Here is a 21,232-nt window from a genome sequence, read left to right as displayed (position 1 = left end):
ATATGACATCTTCCAAGTCTTCCAATCTATGAACAGGATATCTCTCTTTCTCTCTTTTTTAGGCCTTTGTAAATTTTTCTTAGTGCTGTTTTGTAGTTTTAATGTAAAAATAATGCACATGTTGTGTTGGATCTATTTCTTGGCATTTCATATTTTTTGAAGCTACTGTGGAGTGGTATTTAAAACTTTTTAATTTCTAATTACTCACTAATATAGAGAAATGCAATCAACTACAAAAGAAAAAATAATAAATTTCAATTCATCAAAATTAATGGCTTCTGCTCTTCAAAATACACCACTAATTAATGAATAGGTAAGCCACAGAGTGGGAGAAAATATTTCTAACACATATATCCACAAATAACTTGTATCTAGAATATATAAAGTATACCTGTATCCCAATAATAAAAGACAGACCACCTAGTAAAATATAGGCATAATACTTGAATAGACACCTCACAAAAAAGATATATGAATAGTTAATAATTATATGAAAACTGGTTAATATAATTAGTCATTGGGGAAGTACAAATTAAAACTACAATGAGATACCATCTGATATCACTAGAATGACTGAAATTAATCACACCATAAATACCAAGTATTGCCGAAGTTGTGAAGCAATTGGAACTCTAATTTAGTACGGGAAATATCACACGACCACCTTTAAAAACAAGTTTGGCACCTCCTTCTAAAGTTAAAATATACATTTACCCTATGATTGAGCAATTTCTTTCCTAGGGGTTTACTCAAGAGAATGAAAACATATGACCACAGAAAGACTTGTACACTCATGTTCATAGAAGTTTTATTCATAATGTAAAACTGGAAACAACTGTAACAATTATCAACAAATGAATGAATAAACTCATTGTAGTATATCCATAACACATACTAATATTCAACAATAAAAAGAATCAACTGCAGATACACACAACAAACTGAATGATTTCAAAACATTATCTTGAGTGAAAGGGGCCAGAAGCAAAATAATCCATATTGTTTGATTCTATTTTATGAAATTCTTGACAGAATTCTATCTTGACAGAAAGCAATCTATATTGACAACTAATCTATATTGACAGAAAGCAAATCAGTGGTATTCTGGTGCCAGGGTTGGTGAAGATTGACTGCAAGGGAGCATGAGGGCATGTTTTGGGATGATAAAAATGTTCTTTGTCTTGATTGTGGTGGCTGTAATTACATGAGTGATACATTTGTCAAAACTCTGAAATGTAGGCTTAAAATGGGCATGCTTTATTGTATGTAAGTTATACCTCAATTTAAAAATGTTTAACAGTCTTTGCAAATGTAGTATTTTTCATCTAAGATCAGCTTTCTTTGGATATGATTCAGCCAAATCTGAGGTTACTCTGATTAATAGGGTTGTTTCTCTCCTCTCTTGTGTTTATTCCTCCTTCTTCATGAGTGTGTCTGGTCTAGGCGAGAGCTCATGTGTCCTTGTGGTAGTGGTGGGGGAGGTGGTTAGCATACAGGCCCTCTGGTTGTTTTCTAAGTTCTCACTGGCCCATGCAGAGGTTTTCCTAGTATTGGTTACTGGGCATCCTGCTGGCCTACTGAATGTGCATAGAAAGTGAAACTCATCTTGGTGCTCTCTAGGTGATGGCTTCTGTCCTCATTGTGTACTTTGCTGCTGGGAACTTATGGTTTGTATTCTCCATATGGCCAGGGCCTGGAGGAATTCCCCACCTTTCTTGTTGTAGTTCTTAAGGGTCAACTGTGATTTCCATTTGGCTCAGCACATTTGCCATGGACTCCCTCTTCCCTTCGCCATGGCCCTGGCTCTCATCTCACCTATCTTCCATGTCTCCATTGAGGACATGGGAGAATCCCCCCATCACTTCTGTGCCACCTAGGAGGTGAAGGACAGTCAGTGGGCACTCTGTTTCTCTCTACTTAGACAGAGGGGACCAGTGAAGTTGTGTCTTCCCATAGTTATACATGGGATACATAGCACAGGCCTCCTTATTGGCACTTCCCTCTGAGCTACCTAGGTTAAAGGGAAACTGTCTCTTCACCATACCACATACCTGTCGTTGGTCAAGACTTAGCGAGTGGGAAACATAGTCCCTAAGAAACCTGGGCAGCTCATCACCCTTCCTTTAAAATCCGTTTCCCTTTCCTCTCAGGGTAGGCTTCTACTTTCCCTTTCTGTGTAGTGGGAATGTCCCCTATAACACAATCCCATGATTCCTTGCCTGGGGATGCATTTATTCTGTATGGAGCTTATGTCTCATTCCCTACAGCAACAGGCTTCTTGACTTAGTCTTAATGACATAAGGGAACATTTAAAGGAACCTGGCTTACCAGGGGCAATACATCACAAGATTTTTAAAAAAATATTACCTGTAGTATAGGAATATTTTAGAAATGCCTAAAAAAAGGAGACTGGCAAATTTCATGACTCTTAAGCAATGACAAAGAGGAATTGTCTCTACCTTGAAAGAGTTATTAAGTAAACAAAGAGTAAAGTTAATTAGAGTTTACTGAGAGTGCTTACCTGTACCAGTTAACTTACATATTAGGGAAGATGTAGTTAGTAGTCATCTGGTTCAGAAGACGGATATCAGTAATTCAACATCCTGATTTTATTATGAGGAAATAGCAGCAGAAAGGAAGTGATTCATACAGGGTCACTGGGACTCAGTCCAAATGCCCACCTTGGTATTTTTCCGTCACACTCTATCTCTTTTCTGGCTACAGACAAATTTATAAGGTACGAGTACAGCTAAAGGTGAAGGAAATAGACGGAGTCAAAGGAAGGAAAGAACAAGGGAAAGCCAATGTTGGGGGCCTCCCAAAACAAGTGGTTCTAGGAATACTCTTCCCTTTGTTCTAGTTGCTTTCTGACTATAAGAAATTTGTAGGTTTTCCAGTGATAAAAGAAATATCTTCAGAAAACTTTACTGTGGGCAACATAAAAGAGTTGCCCCACAAATGAAGTGCTTTACTGCAAGGTTACTGAATGTTAACAAGAATTTTTTGCAAATGATTTTTTTTTAAAGTAAAGAGGATAAAGTGAGATTGAGAATATATCCCAACTTACACTGTAAACAGTAATCTTAGAAGAACGTCATCATGTAGTAATTCTTTCATCTCAGAAAATTTTTCTGAAGCTAGAATGGGATGCAGAATACTGTTCCATTTGATGAGTAGAATTCATCAGTCATTGATGTCAAAATAATATGAATTGGAGGCTGATTAGTAAAATGAAGAGTTGTAAGATGGTAAATGCTTCCTTTGCTTATAGTTTTAGGCTGGGGTTCAGTGGCGTGATCTCAGCTCACTGCAACCTCTGTCTTCTGGGTTCAAGTGAGTCTCATGCCTCAGCCCCCCAAATAGCTGGGATTATGGCATGCACCACTACACTCAGCTAATTTTTGTATTTTTTATAGAAATGGGGTTTCACCATGTTGGCCAGGCTGGTCTCAAACTCCTGACCTCAAGTGATCCTCCCACCTTGGCCTCCCAAAGTGCTGGGATCACAGGTGTGAGCCACTGTGCCCAGCTGCAATACTATTAACTTAATAAAAGTCCTGCCCATTATATTTGTCTATTGTCAGGTGGGTTAATTATTTACAAGAATGCTCAGGTTAATGTTGTGGGAGAATTGCAGACTGCTTCAAAGTCTCCAGGAAACAAGGTTTGCCATGTCTAACCTGCACATTTCTTCTGAATATGTATAAATCTATTAAATGACCTGTTTTGAAAGAAACTCACATGCGTTGTTTTGTGAACAGCCATATACCCTTGTGATAACCTTGTCGGCTTCTCCCCCCTTCCTTTTGTCGTGGTCACTCACATGAATGGTACTTAAGCGTTAGCATTGCTTGGACATCTTGTTGACAGAAACGCCAATAACAATTTTGAAATCTCAGAGAAGATGGACAAGTGCATCATCCAAAGTCAGCCAAAGCTACTTGCCTCCATTTACGCTCACATGCAGTGTTGTCAGGGTAGTCCTTTCACTTCTCTGAGCTTCAGTTTCACCATTGAGAAAGAGAGAAAGATAGCATTTATCTCTGAGGATGGTGAGGATCGAGTGCGCTTATTCATGAGAAATTGTTACTAATAGTATTGCATACAAATGCTTGCAGAGAGGCTCTTTCTCCCCACCCTGGTGTCCCATGAGGATGTTCCTTGTCCTGTGGTTTTACCCAGGTTGACTCTGTGACTTACAACAGAACTTTGTTCATCGTGCTATCACCACAGCCATCTTGGGATGATTCTTTAAATTTTTTATTTGGATTTATACAATTGCATTTTTGGGCTATCGTCTCAAATCAGTTCTTAACTTATTACATGTGGAAATGCCAAACAGAGGATGCTCACCTAAAACAAATGAAAAGGGAATCGTGAGTTTAGCAGCAGCAAAGTCAAAATTAATGATGCTTAATATTTTTGTAAAGAAACAGAACATTTTATTTTGCCAGGGGCTTGTGGCCTACAGTGTGTCCTCTACTGAATAATCACCTCATTTTCAATGTGCCATATCAATAAATGATAGTTATTTTTAGTCCTTGAAAAACCATACAAAAGAGACTTTTGTGCTCACCGAAGGAAGAGACCTGAAATCTCTATTTAAGAAAATTACATGTAAAATGATATTTAACACAGTTTTGGAAATGAATAATAACTTAATCATAGCAGCTCAATTATATTCCTTTTTACATATTCTTCCTACTTTTTGTGACAATTACAAGCATACAACTTTTACATAAGCTTTACATAGCTTCCCTCACAAAGTATATGAGGGTCTTTTTTTGGCTTTAATATTGCATCATAATAGTTTTCCATATAACAATATTATCTTCCTGTTTATAATTGTAATGAATTGCATACTCTTCTATTTGTTGAACATGTCATAATTCTCCAAACACTTCCTGGTTGTTAAACATTTAGGTTGTTTCTGTTTTATATATTATTGTTAATGCAGCTATTATTTTTTGCCCATAGTGGCTTCTCTTACATTGTTTTCTTAGGATAACCTCCCAGAAATAGAATCGCTATTGAAAGAATGTGGATACCTTTCTAATTCATGATCCATTACATTATGTTGCTTTTTAAAACGGCTGTTGCACAGCTCTGGCTGTTTCAGTATTCTTTCATAGCATAGGGCGGCACTAACTAAGGATGGTCCTTATACCAGATGTTTATGGGTAGGTGGATTTATAGTCTTACACTGGAAAACAACTTAACCTTGGGGATTATTTAAATGGAAAAGCCTAAGAAGAAGCTAGGACTATACCAAGGCAGGAGTTTCTAAGTTGTGCCTTTTTTTACTGGTACAACTGGTTGTATCACATCATAACACTTGGCAGTTAATTGTGTCCAATTGGTGAGTTATTCCATTGTGTGTGTTTATCACAGGTGTAGGTAGACTCTTGAATGCTGGTTCTATTGGAATTGAGAGAAAGAGAGGGTGCTAGGCATAAAACGTACCATAAACATGACTCACGTGGCTGTTTAAAAAGCTTTGATTTATGTTAGCACAGTATGGGCAGAAGTTGAAAATCTTACTGCCCCAGGGGCCTGGCAGGTGAAGCACACAGGAACTGCACACAAATGTGTGCAGGACAGGGTGTCAGGGATAGGGTAAAGCGGAAGTGCAGGACTTGTCTGAAAGGGGACACTGCTGCTTGGCTCCATCTTATGGCTGCCACAAGGGAATGCAGCCCAGCATCTTTTTAGAGCTTGCAATTTTTCAGAAGAATTTGGAAATTTGGATAGTATCTGATATTTACAAGTGCCAACTAATGTGAACGTTTACAAAACACTGTAGGGGTAATAAAAGTGTCCTGAAGCTTGATTTGCTCGTTGCTGCCGGTTTGTGGGTGCTCTCATTTGACTATAACTATGATTCTGTGAAATAGGCAGAAGGTAATTTTTTGTACAAACAAGGAAGCTGAGGCTTAGAAGTTATTGTTCAACAGTTCGTGAAGTGTGCCTGTCCCACTAGGATGTGAGCCTCATGAAAGCAGGGCTATTGTCTCTTTTCTGCAATGCTCATAGCCCAGCTCCTAGAATAGTTTCTAGTGCATATTGGACACTCAATAAATATCTGTTGAATTAATGAGTGATGAACAAATGAAAAGAGGTTAAATCACATGGCAAATAATATATACATTTTTGTGCCAGATATTCCTTATGTTTTTTCTCACTTTGATATGTACAACATTTTGTGAAAGTAAAATTATTACCTCCATTTTACGGATCAGTAAACTGAGGCTCAGAGACATAAAGTAATTTACTTGAATTCATATAACTCTTAAGATGCAGAGTCAGAACCTAGATCTTCCATCTGGGTCTTGGCTCGTTAACTTTGTCCTCAAACTAGCTTCCTTCATGGTTAAGAGGTGGCTGCTATAGATCCAAGTATCACATCCAGAATCTACAGGAAGAAGAGGGGCTTGTTTCTTCCTCATGTCTTTTCTTAAGAACAGGGAAATGTTTCCCAGAGGACTTCTCTCCATAGCTCATTGGCTAGATACTTCCCGTTCTGTGCCTCACCACTCACTGACATGGGAACAGGAGACCAATCCAAACCCATTCCCTAAACCAAGGGACTGGGCCCAGATGGCCACTGGAGAGAGCAGATAGAGTTGAATCCTAACAAAGCCAGGGTTATGATGGAATAGAGGAAGGGATGGACTACCAGCTCTGTCTTCTCCAGCAGGCTGTGTGTGAAAGCAAAAATAAGGTATGGTAGATCTTTTAAAATAAGAGTTTTTCCTTGAGCGTTTCATTTTGGGGAAGAAAGTAGATGACTGTTAAAGCTACGTATTCATGGCACAAAGTTATATTTTGGAAAAACTTATTCTGAAGCTCCAGAGTGTTAAAGACACCTTTAGAGGGTTGGTTTTGCTCTGAAATTTCACAGCTGGTCAAGTCAGTGACCTACAAGAATGTTTCAGGGAAATACCAATGGCACCATTTAAAGAACTGCATTTATAGCTATGTCAGGCTGCAATTCACATCATCCTACTGGTGTGTCATCAGCAAGAATTATGTGTATAATTAGACAAAAATGTTTATGAATTTATACCAAGGAATAAGGAAATGTAGTAGAAGCAGTGCAGGGCATTGGTTAGGAAGACTGGCCTTGCAATCAGATCAAGGTTCATAGCCCATTTCTGCTGCTTCATTATCTAAAGATATCTTTAATCTTGTAAGGATTAAATGAGATGCTATCTGTAGTGATGCTTGCTAGCAGCTTGGCCTACGGCAAGTGCTTTGTAAATAGCAGCTCTATATCACTGTTATTTTCACTTAGCCCCAACACCAGTATTTTGGCTATTACTCAATCCCCAGGCCAGTGTTTAGGAATATTATCATTTCCAGTAATAACTTTTATTTTTTTCTTTATCAATAGGTTTAGTATTTATGCCAGTATTGGTCTCCCAATACTTTTCATAGATTTATAATTTCAGTTGTCCACGTAATCACCTTTGTCAGTCTCCCCAAAGTCACAGGATGGTTAACAGCATGAAGATGAAGACCTGAGGCTTCAAAAGGAGCAAACCTAAGTGATGTATGTGGGAATCATTCTTGTTGCCTTGGCCTCACTACCCCTGCTCTGTATGCACTCTCTGAAGTCACAAGCCACCAATTTGTTCCAGTGGCTTCAAAGATGCACACTTACAAATTTCTGTTGTGAGCCATTTTCTTGAGAAAGTTGTGGTCTTAAAGTAAATGTTTTTTATTAGACAATTTGTTTTGCCCATAATTTACCAGGTGGTACATAGTCTTTGTTCATCAAATAATCCACACATTGTCATAGTTGAAATGACATTTCATTTAATTAATGTTACTATTTCATCCAGTGATCACGATAAAATTATAAAAGCAACTGGGTAATTTGCTCAATTCTGTAGCAAAAGTAGATGTTGAAACTCTTATTTTTCCTCTCAAAAAATTCGTCCCTGACTGTAATTAAGAAGCCTGTTTGACAAGCCATGGAATGCCTTAAGAAGCACCTTATCTCACAGTTTCTGTGGGGCCAGAATCCAGAAATAGCTTAGCTGGGTCCTTGGCTAAGGGTATCACAAAGCTGCAGTCAGGGTGTCAGTGAGACTGTCCTTAACTGGAGGCTCAATTTAGGGGAAAATCTGCTTCCAGGCTCACTTGGGATGTTTGCGAAAAAGCAAAAAACAAAAGACCCTGAGATCTTCATGTTTCTTGCTGTCTGTTGGAGGCTGCCCTCGGCATCTACAGGCTGCCCATGGTTCCCTGCCAAATGGCTTTCTCCTAGGTGTGCAGCATGGCAGTTTGCTTCTTCAAGGACAGTGGGAGAGTGAGAGTGGCTAGCAGGCCTGAGCCATATATAACATGACATAATTACGAGAGTCAGGTTCCGTCACAGGTGCCATATTCTGTTGGGTAGAAGCAAGTCACAGGTCCCTCCCATGCTCAAGGGAAGGGATTACGTAAAGATATGAACAACCAGAGTCAGGACCATAGGGGTACCTTAGAGCCTGCCCACCACAGGGAGCTTTGTGTATTGTGACCACTACTGAATCCTTAGTGCCCTAAAACGGTGCCTGACACATGTTAGGGATTCAATGAATATTTACAGTTGAATGAATGAATGAATGCAGATATTACTTCTTTGAAGTATGTATTGCTAATGTTTTTCCCCAAGCCTGTGGCTTACTTTTGGTTTTGTTTATTAATTACGTGTTTTAATACAGAAATGATAAATTTTAATTTAGACAAATTAATAAAATTTTTTTATCTTGGTTTGTTTTATTACTTTACATCTCAGGGAGTTTTCCTATCTAGAGAACAGATAAATATTTGCCTATATTTTCACTTAGGTTTTTAACTACTTCTTTATTTTTTTATGTTTATTGATTTATCTGGAAGGTCAACAGCTAAATGGAGAGTTGAACAGAATGTGGTGAATAATACTTTTTTTCTTCACTGATCTTTTTTTACCTTATTTGGATTGTATTAAATATTATATACTAGCTTCTGGGCTCTCTACTTTGTCTCATTTATTTGTCATTCTATTCTTACTTCAATTACACACTTAAAAAATTATAGCATTTTTAAAAATGCTAAGAAGTTGCTGTCAGACTAATTCCGTATAATAATTAGGCTATGTTATAAGCTGTTGTAACAGAGAGACTCCAAAATACAGAGACACAAATAAAATGGAAGCTTATTTATCTTTTGTGTAACAGTGTAGAGACGTGCAGAGTCCAGAGTAGGAGGGCAAGTCTCCCCAGAGTCATCTGGGGACCCAGGCTTCTTCTGTCTCATAGCTCTGCCAGTCCCTGGACTGATGTCCTGGTCTGTGTGGTTGAAGTGGTTTCATGGCCACATCCATCTTCCAGTCTGTTGGAAGAGGGTGCTGGAAGTCCTCGAAAAGTACCTTTGCCTTTGAGTTGATGAACCAGAAGTGGCACACATGACTTCTGCTCACATCCCTTTCATGGAGACTACACTTTATTGCCACAACTACCTTCAAGAGAGGCTAGGGAAAAATGGTATCAAATAGAGTAGACATGCATTTGACTACAATTTGAGAGGTTCTATTATATTTTTAAAAAAGAAAGCATGTACCAAGGACAACAAATAGTCTGCCCCAGTCTAGTATTCATAGTTACAAATACTCATATTTAATAGGAAAGTAATAATCATGTTTTACAAGTGAAGAAAAATCAACCTTTGGACATAGCAATAAGATATAAATATGTCCTGATTTTTGGTTTTAGATGGCGAGTAACCCATGTGCCAGGTAGCGTTCTATGCCAACCTTGAATGCCAACAGGAAGTCACTGGACAGCAAACTCTTCCAAGATCATAACTTGGCTGTTGGAGCAACCTGGAAAAGAAGAAAAAAGAAAAACCATGGCAAAAGTAAATAGAGCTCGGTCTACCTCCCCTCCAGATGGAGGCTGGGGCTGGATGATTGTGGCTGGCTGTTTCCTTGTTACCATCTGCACTCGGGCAGTCACAAGGTAGGTAGGATTTTCTTCTTGATTTATTAAGATGACCTGGCCTGTCTTTTCTTTTAAATCTGCTTCATTCTGTTTCTGAACCCATCATTGTGAAGATATGTGTGTGTGCATGTGGTGTGTGTGTATTTCCGTTGACTCTTCAGGTATCATTTCCTTTGCAAAGTATGTGATTCTCTGAACTTATGAGTCCCAGATAGTGGTCTTTTCATGTGGTGTGTGTGTATTTCCGTTTACTGCACAGGTATCGTTTACTTTGCAAAGTATGTGATTCTCTGACACTTATGAGTCCCAGATAGTGGTCTTTTCTATCATATCTGATATTTAAACCTGGAGTCTTAGGACATTTGTAGGCCAATGCTGTGACTATTCCAGCCATTCATTTTCATAAGCAGCTCCAGAAGATGTGGAAGGATGTAACATCTATTTCTTTTCACTCTTCATCTTCCACTCTTCAGTAATATGAAATACTTAAAACTCATCACTTGTGAAATAGCATGGGAAATGTCCTACAGTATTTTCATAATGAAATCACTTTTCTGGGGATTTTAAAGGATTGGTAAATGCACACCTGAGAAGGTAAGTTAGCTTAAGCTGGCATAGCTCCAGGGGAGGATAAGATCATTTCTACAAGGTGTTTCTCCAGAATTTTTAACTCTGTCATCTTAATGATAAATCTAAATTAAGATAGATCTTATTCATTAAAGTTTTACAAAGCTAATAGGATGTGTGATCTATAATTCATAAATCAAGAAAAACACTATGGGCAAACTGATGGCAAGAGATCATAATCATAATGGTGTGATGTGGCTTTAAGTCTAGGGATGAGGGAAAGGGGTACCAGGTGACAAGAGTATGATTATGAAGTTTACACTGGATGTGTGAATGAATCACACAGAGTTAATCTTACACAAGGTTAGGGTCTATATTCATCCCAGAAAGGATAAAACTTGCAAGGCCAAAATAATCCTGGAAAATTCCTTGGCTCCCTAGGGCTCATTAAGCCCCTGGAAGCTTAAAACCTATAATTTAAATTATTTTGCTTTATTTTGCATTTTGGCTGTTGTGGTGATGACTTCTAGGTTGAAGGAGAGCACAAATATAGATACAGGGATTCTCTCATTCTTGCCTGCTCTCTTCTCCCTCTTACTTTTCTCCAAAGTCAGTGTTGAATATGCCTAAGTTAGATGCGTGTACATTAGGACTCATCCATCTCACTTATATTTGGAGCAAATATGCATTTGAAATCTACATATGTTAGCTCTTTCCTCTACAGGTGCTTTCATTCAAATAGAAATCTTTATTTCTCTCCTCTGGCAGCAGACCCTTACAAGAAAGTAATTTGGACTAATTATTTGATGGCATCATCAATACAGGCATCAATGTCCCTCCCATAACAAAGATACAATGCAGGATACAATAAGATGTTTATCTTTGCTACAGTAAGGGTTGGTTGGTTGTGTGTCACAATAAACTACAGATTTGTTCAAAATAATATAATTGATGCTGAGTGATTTTACACTGTTGGTGGGAATGTAAATTAGTCCAACCATTGTGGAAGACAGTGTGGTGATTCCTCCCTGACCTAGAACCAGAAATACTATGAAGTGTGATTTTTTTTTTTTTTTTTTTTGAGACAGTGTTTCCCTCTGTTGCCCAGGCTGGAGTGCAATGGTGCGATCTCCACTCACTGTACCCTCCGCCTCCCAGATTCAAGCGATTCTCTGGCCTCAGCCTCTGGAGTAGCTAGGATTACAGGGATACAAAATTTTGTACTGGGATACAAAAATTACGCCTGGCTAATTTTTGTATTTTTAGTAGAGACGGGGTTTCACCATGTTGGTCAGGCTGGTCTCGAATTCTTGACCTCAGGTGATCCACCCGCCTCAGCCTCCCAAAATCTGGGATTATAGGCATGAGCCACTGTGCCCCGCCAAAGCATGATTCTTAAGAAGACCTCTGTAAGAGGAATTGGGAGACAATTATCCCTTTTGCATTGTGACTTCTCATCACTGATATGACAGCTCCCTGGACATTAAGAAGTCTAGATTATGAGTCTATAATGTGAGTCTGTAAGACTTATCTATACTATGAGTCTTGTGTTCTGGGTTTGAGGAAGTCGTGGAGTTAAAAGGAATCCCTATCCTTGGTCCTTCATATAGAAGTTTCCATCATTCCCATGATGAGGGAGTTCTGGAAGTAGGCACAATGCTTTAGAAGGAGGGATCATGCTGGAATCTTAGGGGTAGTTGAGTCTTCATGATGAAGTTGTACTTCTGTGGAGTTGCCCATAGTGCTTTTAGATGAGATACTAAGATAAGTCTCCCAATCACATTGTCTCATGTGAGCCTTGTGATTTATTCACCCTCTATTTAATAGATTAGGACACTGATGCTCAGAAAGATTGACTTGTCTACATTTATTTTATTTTATTTTGAGACAGAGTTTCACTCTTATTCCCCAGGCTGGAGTGCAGTGGCGTGATCTCCTCTCACTGCAACCTCCGCCTTGCGGGTTCAAGTGATTCTCCTGTCTCAGCCTCCTGAGTAGCTGGGATTACAGGTGCGTGCCACCACACCCAGTTAATTTTTTATATTTTTAGTAGAGATGGGGTTTCCCCATGTTGGCCAGGATGGTCTCAAACTCCTGACCTCAGGTGATCTGCCGCCTCGGCCTCCCAAAGTGCTCGGATTACAGGGGTGAGCCACCATGCCCGGCCTACATTTCTTTTTGTCTAGTAGGACAGAGCTGGACTAGAATTCTAGTTTGTTTCTTTGTTTGTTGGTTTATTTCTCACTGTACATACATTCATAATCCATTGACTCTTGAAACACACACACACACACAAACATACACACACATAAACACAGAAACCACTATGCTCTTTCCAATACATAACTAAATAGCTTCCTAAACTATTCTCATACATACACCACACTTCTACCTGCCCCTGCATACACACTACACACACACAAACATACACATACACACACAAATGTGCAAACTCTACAGCTTATCCTTTAGAACAATTATGTATTACAAGACATGGGTTTTTTTTTTGTTTTTTTTTTTTTAAACTGCCTTGGTTATGGGAGTCATTGTCTTAACATGGGCAACTTCTTAATATCCAGCGAGCTATCATATCAGTGATGCGAAGTCATAGTACCAAGGGAATAAATGTCTCCAAATTACTCTTACAGAGGCCCTCTTAAGAATCACACTTCAGACTAAGGAACCTAGGAACCAAGGAATTAATTATCTTTTCTTCTCATAAAATGTATATCTTAGTGCAAAATTCTTCCATAGGAAAAATTGCAGTGGAACAGGTATTCCTGAGCGCTCTTCAACTTTTCTCCTTACTTTCCACAGTGTTTTACTTTAGTGTAAACTTCCTAGGCTTGCCCCTCCTCTGACATACCACAGACAAATAGGAAAAAGTTAAACACATCTTACTTGCACAATTTTTTTCCAGCCAGATCAAAAGTTAACTCCGGAGCCTAAAGTGGTTTGTTAACTCACCCCACATTGCAATTTATAGGAAGGGGATAATCCATCCTGATTTACCATCGCCCCATGATTCTTTCTATTCTTTGAAATTCATGATTGGATGTATTTTAAGAACTTCAAAACTGTTTAAAAGTGTCAGGAGTAATCACTAATAATGCCTCTTTACCACCTTGTTCCCAACCAAATCCTAATTAAGTAAAGCTCTTCAGTATGTGAACAGTAAAGGCAATTTATTCTATCTGCTTAATATGAAGCTGTATCTAAGTATGAATTTGATGATGAAGAATCGAAAGGCAAAATCAGTTCACTCCAGAAATACCTTCCGGTGGTAGAATGCCTGTCACTTGAGTCATTTCCGTAATTATAGTTGGTGCGCTTATGCCAAATCTTTCAATTGGATAACTAAGGGAGCTTAACTCTTAAGTCCTCTGTATACCAAAAAAGAAGTAAGTAAATAGCTCCAAAGTGCCTAATACTGTTATTTTTCAGACAGGTAAATAGACCCAAAGGTCAAATTCTCATACTTCTGTCTGTGGAAGAACCATGAAGAGAATGAAACTCATAGATGCCCAATTTTGTGTTATCACTTGACCAGTCTAACATGTTTGCTGAAAACCCCTGCCTCGTTTGGCCAGAGGTATATGGGCTAATGCATGTTGGATTCAATTGGCGATGATACTGGAGGAGATTCTACATAACAGCTGCTTATATTTGGCAGCACTATAAACAATTTTATCTTTATCAACAGTAAATGGATGCTGGTTCTTTAAAGAAGAAAAAATTTGCTAATCCCTCTGTCTGAAAAAGAACATCTATGGTATGCTCCTATCTACAAATAAATAAACCTCCCAGGCAGAACCCAGGTCATCCACACATGCTAACATCTTTCATTATTGATCCTCAGGCACACAATGGATGTTCTACAGAGTTTTCCAGGCCCTTCTCCATCTTTAGGATAACTCAGGACACCACAATCACAATCAGACTTGGGGTAAATATGTTTATACTGCTGCTCTCAGTTTCCACTAAACAAATTACAACAGCATTACAGTCTGAATATTTTTGAAAAAGTCATAGGGGGAGACATCTTTGTTCCAAAAAGAAATAGTAGCTAAAGCAGGATGGAATAAAGGGTGCTTAGTTCAGAAAATTCTGGCTAATTCAGTGTTCTGTGTAAAATTAAGTACATGTGTTCTCTGCCTACAAAAAAAATGTAGTAACTGGTTGTATATAAAAATATTCAATAAAGATTAAAAAAAAAGAATCACACTTCATGGTATTTCTGGTTCTAGGTCTTTGAGGAATCACTGCATTGTCTTCTACAATGGTTGAACTAATCTATATTCCTGTGAATAGTGTAAAAGTGTTGCTATCTCTCTGCAGCCCTGCTAGCATCTGTTGTTTCTTGACTTTTTAATAATCACCATTCTGACTGGTATGAGATTGTATCTCATTGTGGTTTTGATTTGCATTTTTCTAATGATCAGTGATGTTGAGCTTTTTTCATATGTTTGTTGGCTGCATAAATGTCTTCTTTTCAGAAGCATCTGTTCATGTCCTTTGCCCACTTTTTAATGGGGTTGTTTGTTTTTTCTTGTAAGTTTGTTTAAGTTCCTTGTAGATTCTGGATATTAGACCTTTGTCAGATGGATAGGTTGCAAAAATTTTCTCCCATTCTGTAGGTTGTCTGTTCACTCTGATGATAGTTTCTTTTGCTGTGCAGAAGCTCTTTAGTTTAATTAGATCCTATTTGTCAATTTTTGCATAGAAATACCATTTGACCCAGCAATCCCATTACGGGGTATATACCCAAAGGAATATAAATCATTCTATTATAATATAAAGATATATGCACATGTATGTTCAGTGCTGTCCTATTCACAATAGCAAAGGCATGGAATCAACCCAAATGCTCATCAGTGATCGACTGGATAAAGAAAATGTGGTACATATATACCACTATGTATATGCTATGCAGCCATAAAAAGGAATAAGATCATGTCCTTTACAGGGACATGAATGGAGCTGGAAGTCATTATCCTCAGGAAGCTAACACAGGAACAGAAAACCAAACACTCTGTGTTCTCAATCATAAGTGGAAGCTGAACAATGAGAACACATGGACACAGGGAGGCGAACAACACACACTGGGGCCTGTCGGGGTGGGGGAGTGGGAAGAGGGAGAGCATCAGGAAAAATAGCTAATGCATGCTGGGCTTAATACTTAGGTGATGGGTTGATAGGTGCAGCAAACCTCCCTGGCACACATTTATCTATGTAACAAACCTGCACATCCTGCACAGGTAACCCAGAACTTAAAGTAAAATAAAATAAAATTTTAAAAAATGAAAAAAAAAATCATACTTCACGTGTAATTGCAGGCTATTCTGTTCATAAATTGGCCACTTGAGTTGGGTTGATACTTAAAAAGCAATGTTCGATTTAAATGTCCAAAACCCTGTCCTCCTCCAGGTCTGAGATCTATTTTTCTCTACGTCTACTAGGTCCAAATTAACTTAGCTGCAATATATGTCTAGAATCCTATGGGATTGTAGAGTTCTTTTGAACTCTCTTAACAATAGTTGAATTCTTATAATAATTGCTAACTTAAGCTGAGCACTTACATTGTGCATGTTGGCATTCTTCAAGCATTTTTTATGGATTAAATCATTTAATCCTCATAACACACAGCAGTTGAAGAACATGTCCAAGGTCCCATGGTTAGTAAGTGGCAGGACTTTTAGCCACTAGGCTGCAATGCCCAGTAGATCAATTCTAGTATGCCAGATGTTGTCAGCACTCACTTTATAGGAGACAGAGCAAAATTTTACAGCAAAGTGGCAAGATTGAGACAGCAATCATACTGGCCTCTGAGAGAAGGTATTTTTGAGAATGTCATTTCGTAACAGATGACACTTGGTGATACTTTGTTTCCACATTCTTATGAACAGAGCCTACGAACACTGAAAGTTGTTAGGAGTTGTTTGCTACTGCAGCATAATCCAGCCCATTCTGACTGATGCAGTCATGTTTACCAAAATGCTTATTTTAGAGATGAAGAAACTGAGGCCCTGAGGGATTAAGAAGCTTTATCAAAAACCTCAGTTACCTAGGGTGAGAACCAGGGATCAGGACCCTGCTTCACTGTAAAATATTCCAAAGAACAACCAAAATAATAAAAATAATTTCTGGAGTGAGATGCACACATGCTTCCAATAAAATTTCATTTATTTATGATTGTGCCTGTGTTCAGAGGCATACATCATGAAACTACTACTCAAAAAGTTCTGTGGTGCTTTTCCCCTTTGCGAACAGATAAATGATACAATATTCTTCCCATATTTCATGAAAGTCACAATCATTCAGAAGCCTGTATGTGGTTATTAGAACGTTTGCCTTTGTTAAGCCTGCTTACATGTTTAGACAAGAATTTCAGGTATTAATTTTGATTTCTGTATATCTAAAGTTTGATTCATATGACTGATTAAGTCATCTAAGAAAACCAGCAAGCAGAAATCAAAGTAACCTTTAAAAAAAGTGACAAGGGACAGACATGGTTACACTGCTAAGTTCCCTAAAACAATTTAGTGAAAAAAAGAGATTATTATTTATAATTTGAAAATATCATCATCTGGGGGCCCTTTTCTCTTAGACATCATGTGATCCTCTTACATCTCCAGCTTCTGCAACTCCCTCTTGTGGATTTGTTTTCTCAGCTTGCAACACTCATTTTCTTCACATCCCTACTTTACCTCACCTAGCCACATGTTTCTATATAGCTACCATCCAGTCTTCCTCCTTCTTCCCTTTCTCATTCATAGTTCTTGAAGTTGCTACTCAATCATTTTCACTTCCTTGTCTTCTAGTCACTTCCTCTACCAACTTTAATCCTTCCTCCTTTCCTTCCTTCCTGGCTTGCTTCCCTTGAAAAGTGTTTTATGAACACCAAGTATATGACAGGTACTATACTAGATATTTGGGATTCATTGTGAGATAAGACAGACATGGTCTTTGCTGTCACAGGGTAACAGTCTAGTGAAGAGTATAAACAAATGCGAAGGGAATTGCCACACAGTGTGATAAATGTCCAGCATGTAGTTGAAACACATAAGAGTGGAATCAAGAGAGACTTGAGTGGTCAGGGAAACCTTCCTGGAGGAAGGTTATCTTGAGACTAAAGAATGTGGGAGGTTGGGAGAGCATGCTGGAAAAGAAAAAAAAAGTTAAGGCTCAAAGATATATAGAAAAAAGCATAGGTGATGTGTTGAAAGAGGCAGGCGGAAGTTCAGTATTGCCGAAGTGAAGAACCCAACAGGTGCGCAGAAAAGAGGCACACTAAGAAGGGCTAGCTCATGCAATCTCCTAAGTCAGGTTAAAAAGTATGAAGCATTAGGATCTGATTTGTGTTCTAGAACATTTAGTGTAGAGTGTACTGAAGGTAGCCCGGTGTGAATTCAGGAAGATTAGGAGGGTTTTGGCTGCAGTACCAGAGAAAGGTGCTGGTGTGAATGATGAATGGTAAGGGGGATAGAGATATTAATATGTTGAGGAATTTGAGGGATATATATGAGATAGTGACTTATGCCTATAATCCCAGCACTTTGTGGGGCTGAGACAAGAGGATTACTTGTGCCCAGGAGTTGCAGACCAGCCTGGGTAACATAGGAAGACCTTGTCTCTAGCTGGGCATGGTGGCACACTCCTGTGGTTCCAGCTATTGGAGAGGCTGAGGTAGGGGGTTGGCGAATCGCTTGAGCCCGGGAGGTCAAGGCTGCAGTGATCACACCACTGCACATACACTGCACTCCAGCCTGGGCAACACAGCTGAGACACAGGAAGGAAGGGAGAGAGGGAGGGAGGCAGGCAATAAAAGTAAAAAGGTTAAAGAGAGAGAGAGAGAGAGAGAATAAGTAGAACTTGGCAATTGAGTAGGTCAGTGGTTCTCAGGCAGACTGATTTTGGTCTCCAGGGTGCATTTAGCAATGTTTGGAGACATTTTGGGTAGAAGCCAGGGATGCTGCTAAACATCCTACAATGTGCAAGAAAGCCCCCACAACAAATAATTATCTGGCCCAAAATGTCAATAGTGCTTCCACTGAGAAGCCCTGGGGTAAGGATAACTAGACTACAGTCATGTGTTGCTTAATGATGGGGATGTGTTCTGAGAAATATATCATTAAGCAATTTCATTGTCATGTGAACATCATACAGTGTACTCACACAAGCCTAGAAAGTAGCGCGTACTGCACACCTAGGCTGTATCATATAACCTATTGCTCCTAAGCTACAAACCAGTACAGGATGTTACTGTATACTGAATACTGTAGACAATTGTAACACAATGGTAAGTGCTTGTGTATATAAACATAGAAAAGGTACAGTAAAAATATGATATTATAATCTTATGAAGTCACCATTGTATATGTAGTCTATTGTTGATCAAAATGTCATAATGTGGTACATGTCTGCATTTTATAATGAGGGTAAATCCAATAAATCATTATTCACTTAAATTGAAATCCCAGTGGTTAGGAGAAAGTAATAAACTTTTTAGTATTAGACTAGCAATTTTTAGAATGTTAAGAAACATCATAAGGTTTTTGTTATTGTTTGCACTGAATTAAAGCTAGTTTGACTGTTGCAGTTAATCAATGCCAGGCAGTGTATGTTACCATTCTCTCTGTCATTGGGTGTGACTGTTTAGTACTCCAAGTTCTGATACAATTATTAATCTAGCATCAGATCTGCTGCAGCATGTCTGGTTTCTTAAACCACTGGATAGAGAAGGACCACTTTTTATACCCCTTCGACAGAGAATTACATATAGCATTCAGTGTGGCATACAAGAATGGGACTGCGGTGAACACAGAGATGTTGGCCTTAGCTGCAGGGTGTACAGTCAGCAGATCCTGCAGCTGTCAGTTCTTAGGTCCTCCTCACCTGCAGAAAGCTGCATCTCCTAAGAGCAGACCTTTGAGCGTAGAGGGGGCACCCACCGCCAATGGCTGATTGAGGATGTGCATCAGGGCTGAATCATTTCATCTGGGATTGACTGAGAATTTGTTAGGTCTGCATTGCAGTTCGACCTCTCTGCCTAATCCTGCATCCTTCCCTTTCCTTCTACAAGTGTTGATCCTTACTGTATGCCCCGCATGCCAAACTTCATCCCACCTTCTGCTGGGACTTAGAATTTAGCTCACCACACTGTTCCATTTTTCCTTTCCTACCACAAGGATCAACAACCAAATTATAGGGCCCAGTGCAAAATGAAAATACTGGGCCCCTTGCTCAAAAAGCAGGGGAAAATGCGGTTAAATATACTAAAATAGAAAGCTTTTTCCTTTCTTCAGTGGTCTCTAAATTTTTCATGATGTTTAAATTTGCTATTTAATGTTATTCTAAGTAAAGAAAATTAGAGTGTGAAATAATTAGAATGAACTGACCACACATCTTTATGTTATGCAATGTCAGCTTTAAATGCAAATATGAGTCTTGAACTCATATGTGGAATCACTGAAGTCATACAACTCTTATTTTATAGCTCATACATACATACGTATTTCATTTCCCATCAGAACTGTAGAAACCCTGCACAAAACTAACTCAACTGTTTTTATTTGACTTCCTGAAACTTGCACATCCTATCGACGTTCTCCTACCTTCAGCTTATTGATGAGTAAGGAAGGACTGAAAGGGAATGGAAATATGGGTTGGCTCATCTTTCCGTTTCCTTCTATGCCATCACCCTCAACATTAGTGGTTTGTTAATACAAGGAAGTGATACGAATGAAAAAGGATATGATAGAAATCCTTGGTCCTTTGTGATTCTTATAACACCACTGCCTTCTTTCTGCATTTGAAGCAGGTTTTGGTTCAAAAGGAAAGCATAGCCTCTTGGGGCTGGTAGACACTTCATTCCCTATCCCCAGGCCTGCTAAGCTATAGATGTAACACACTTACCTCATACTGGCTTTGAGTCCTAACTGAACTCTCTCCAATCGTGGGCCTAGCAGAACACTGTGCTTGTGGGACATCTCTAACACTATGTGTGAATGGTGCATCACAGAACTGCAGAAACACATATTGCATGTATCTCCTCTGCTCACATGAAGTCTCCATTGCTCCATTGCACTGCACTTATGAAACACAAATTCAAACGTAAAATTATTAAGCTTGTAATCCCAGCACTTTGGGAGGCCGAGGTGGGCGGATCACCTGAGGTCAGGAGTTCGAGACCAGCCTGACTAATATGATGAAACCCTGTCTCTACTAAAAATACAAAAATTAGCCGGGCGTGGTGGCGGGCGCCTGTAATCCCAGCTACTTGGGAGGCTGAGACAGGATAATTGCTTGAACCTGGGAGGCGGAGGTTGCAGTGACCCAAGATCGCCTCATTGCACTCCAGCCTGGACAACAGGAGTGAAACTCTGTTTCAAAAAAAAAAAAAAAGTTCAGTCAGTGACAGCCAAGCATTAAATCAAGTTTCGTGCTTCTAAGTGCCAGGCTCTATGTGACTGTGTAGGCTCCACTCCCATGAAGCTGGCCCTGCCTAACATGGCAGTCTTGTTTATACCTGGTTCTCTCCCTTCTTCTTCAAGCTCTTCACCACCTACTTTCACACCCAGCAGCAACTGGGGAGGAGAGGGAGAGTGAACATAACAGGTTACTATGGATTGTTAAAGCACAATTAATTGGAACTTAGCTCCAAAGAGATTAATAACCTCTTATCTCATCCCCAAGCC

The 21,232-nt window shown here is 39.1% G+C and overlaps 1 protein-coding gene across 1 annotated transcript in view; it reads left to right on the top strand.

Annotated features, from left to right (window-relative positions):
• SLC16A12 (solute carrier family 16 member 12) overlaps positions 1–21,232 on the top strand; it is a 122,474-nt gene that overhangs the window by 81,619 nt on the left and 19,623 nt on the right. Inside the window, exon 2 of the mRNA XM_054522616.2 lies at positions 9,741–9,986. Within this exon, the coding sequence (XP_054378591.1) occupies positions 9,787–9,986 (200 nt within the window). The 5' untranslated portion in view covers positions 9,741–9,786. The remainder of the gene's footprint in view (positions 1–9,740; positions 9,987–21,232) is intronic.

Source organism: Pongo abelii, chromosome 8 (assembly GCF_028885655.2).
Source record: "Pongo abelii isolate AG06213 chromosome 8, NHGRI_mPonAbe1-v2.0_pri, whole genome shotgun sequence".
Lineage (NCBI taxonomy): Eukaryota > Metazoa > Chordata > Mammalia > Primates > Hominidae > Pongo > Pongo abelii.
Note: the sequence above shows the minus strand (reverse complement) of the source record. Positions and strands in the feature narration are given on the sequence as shown.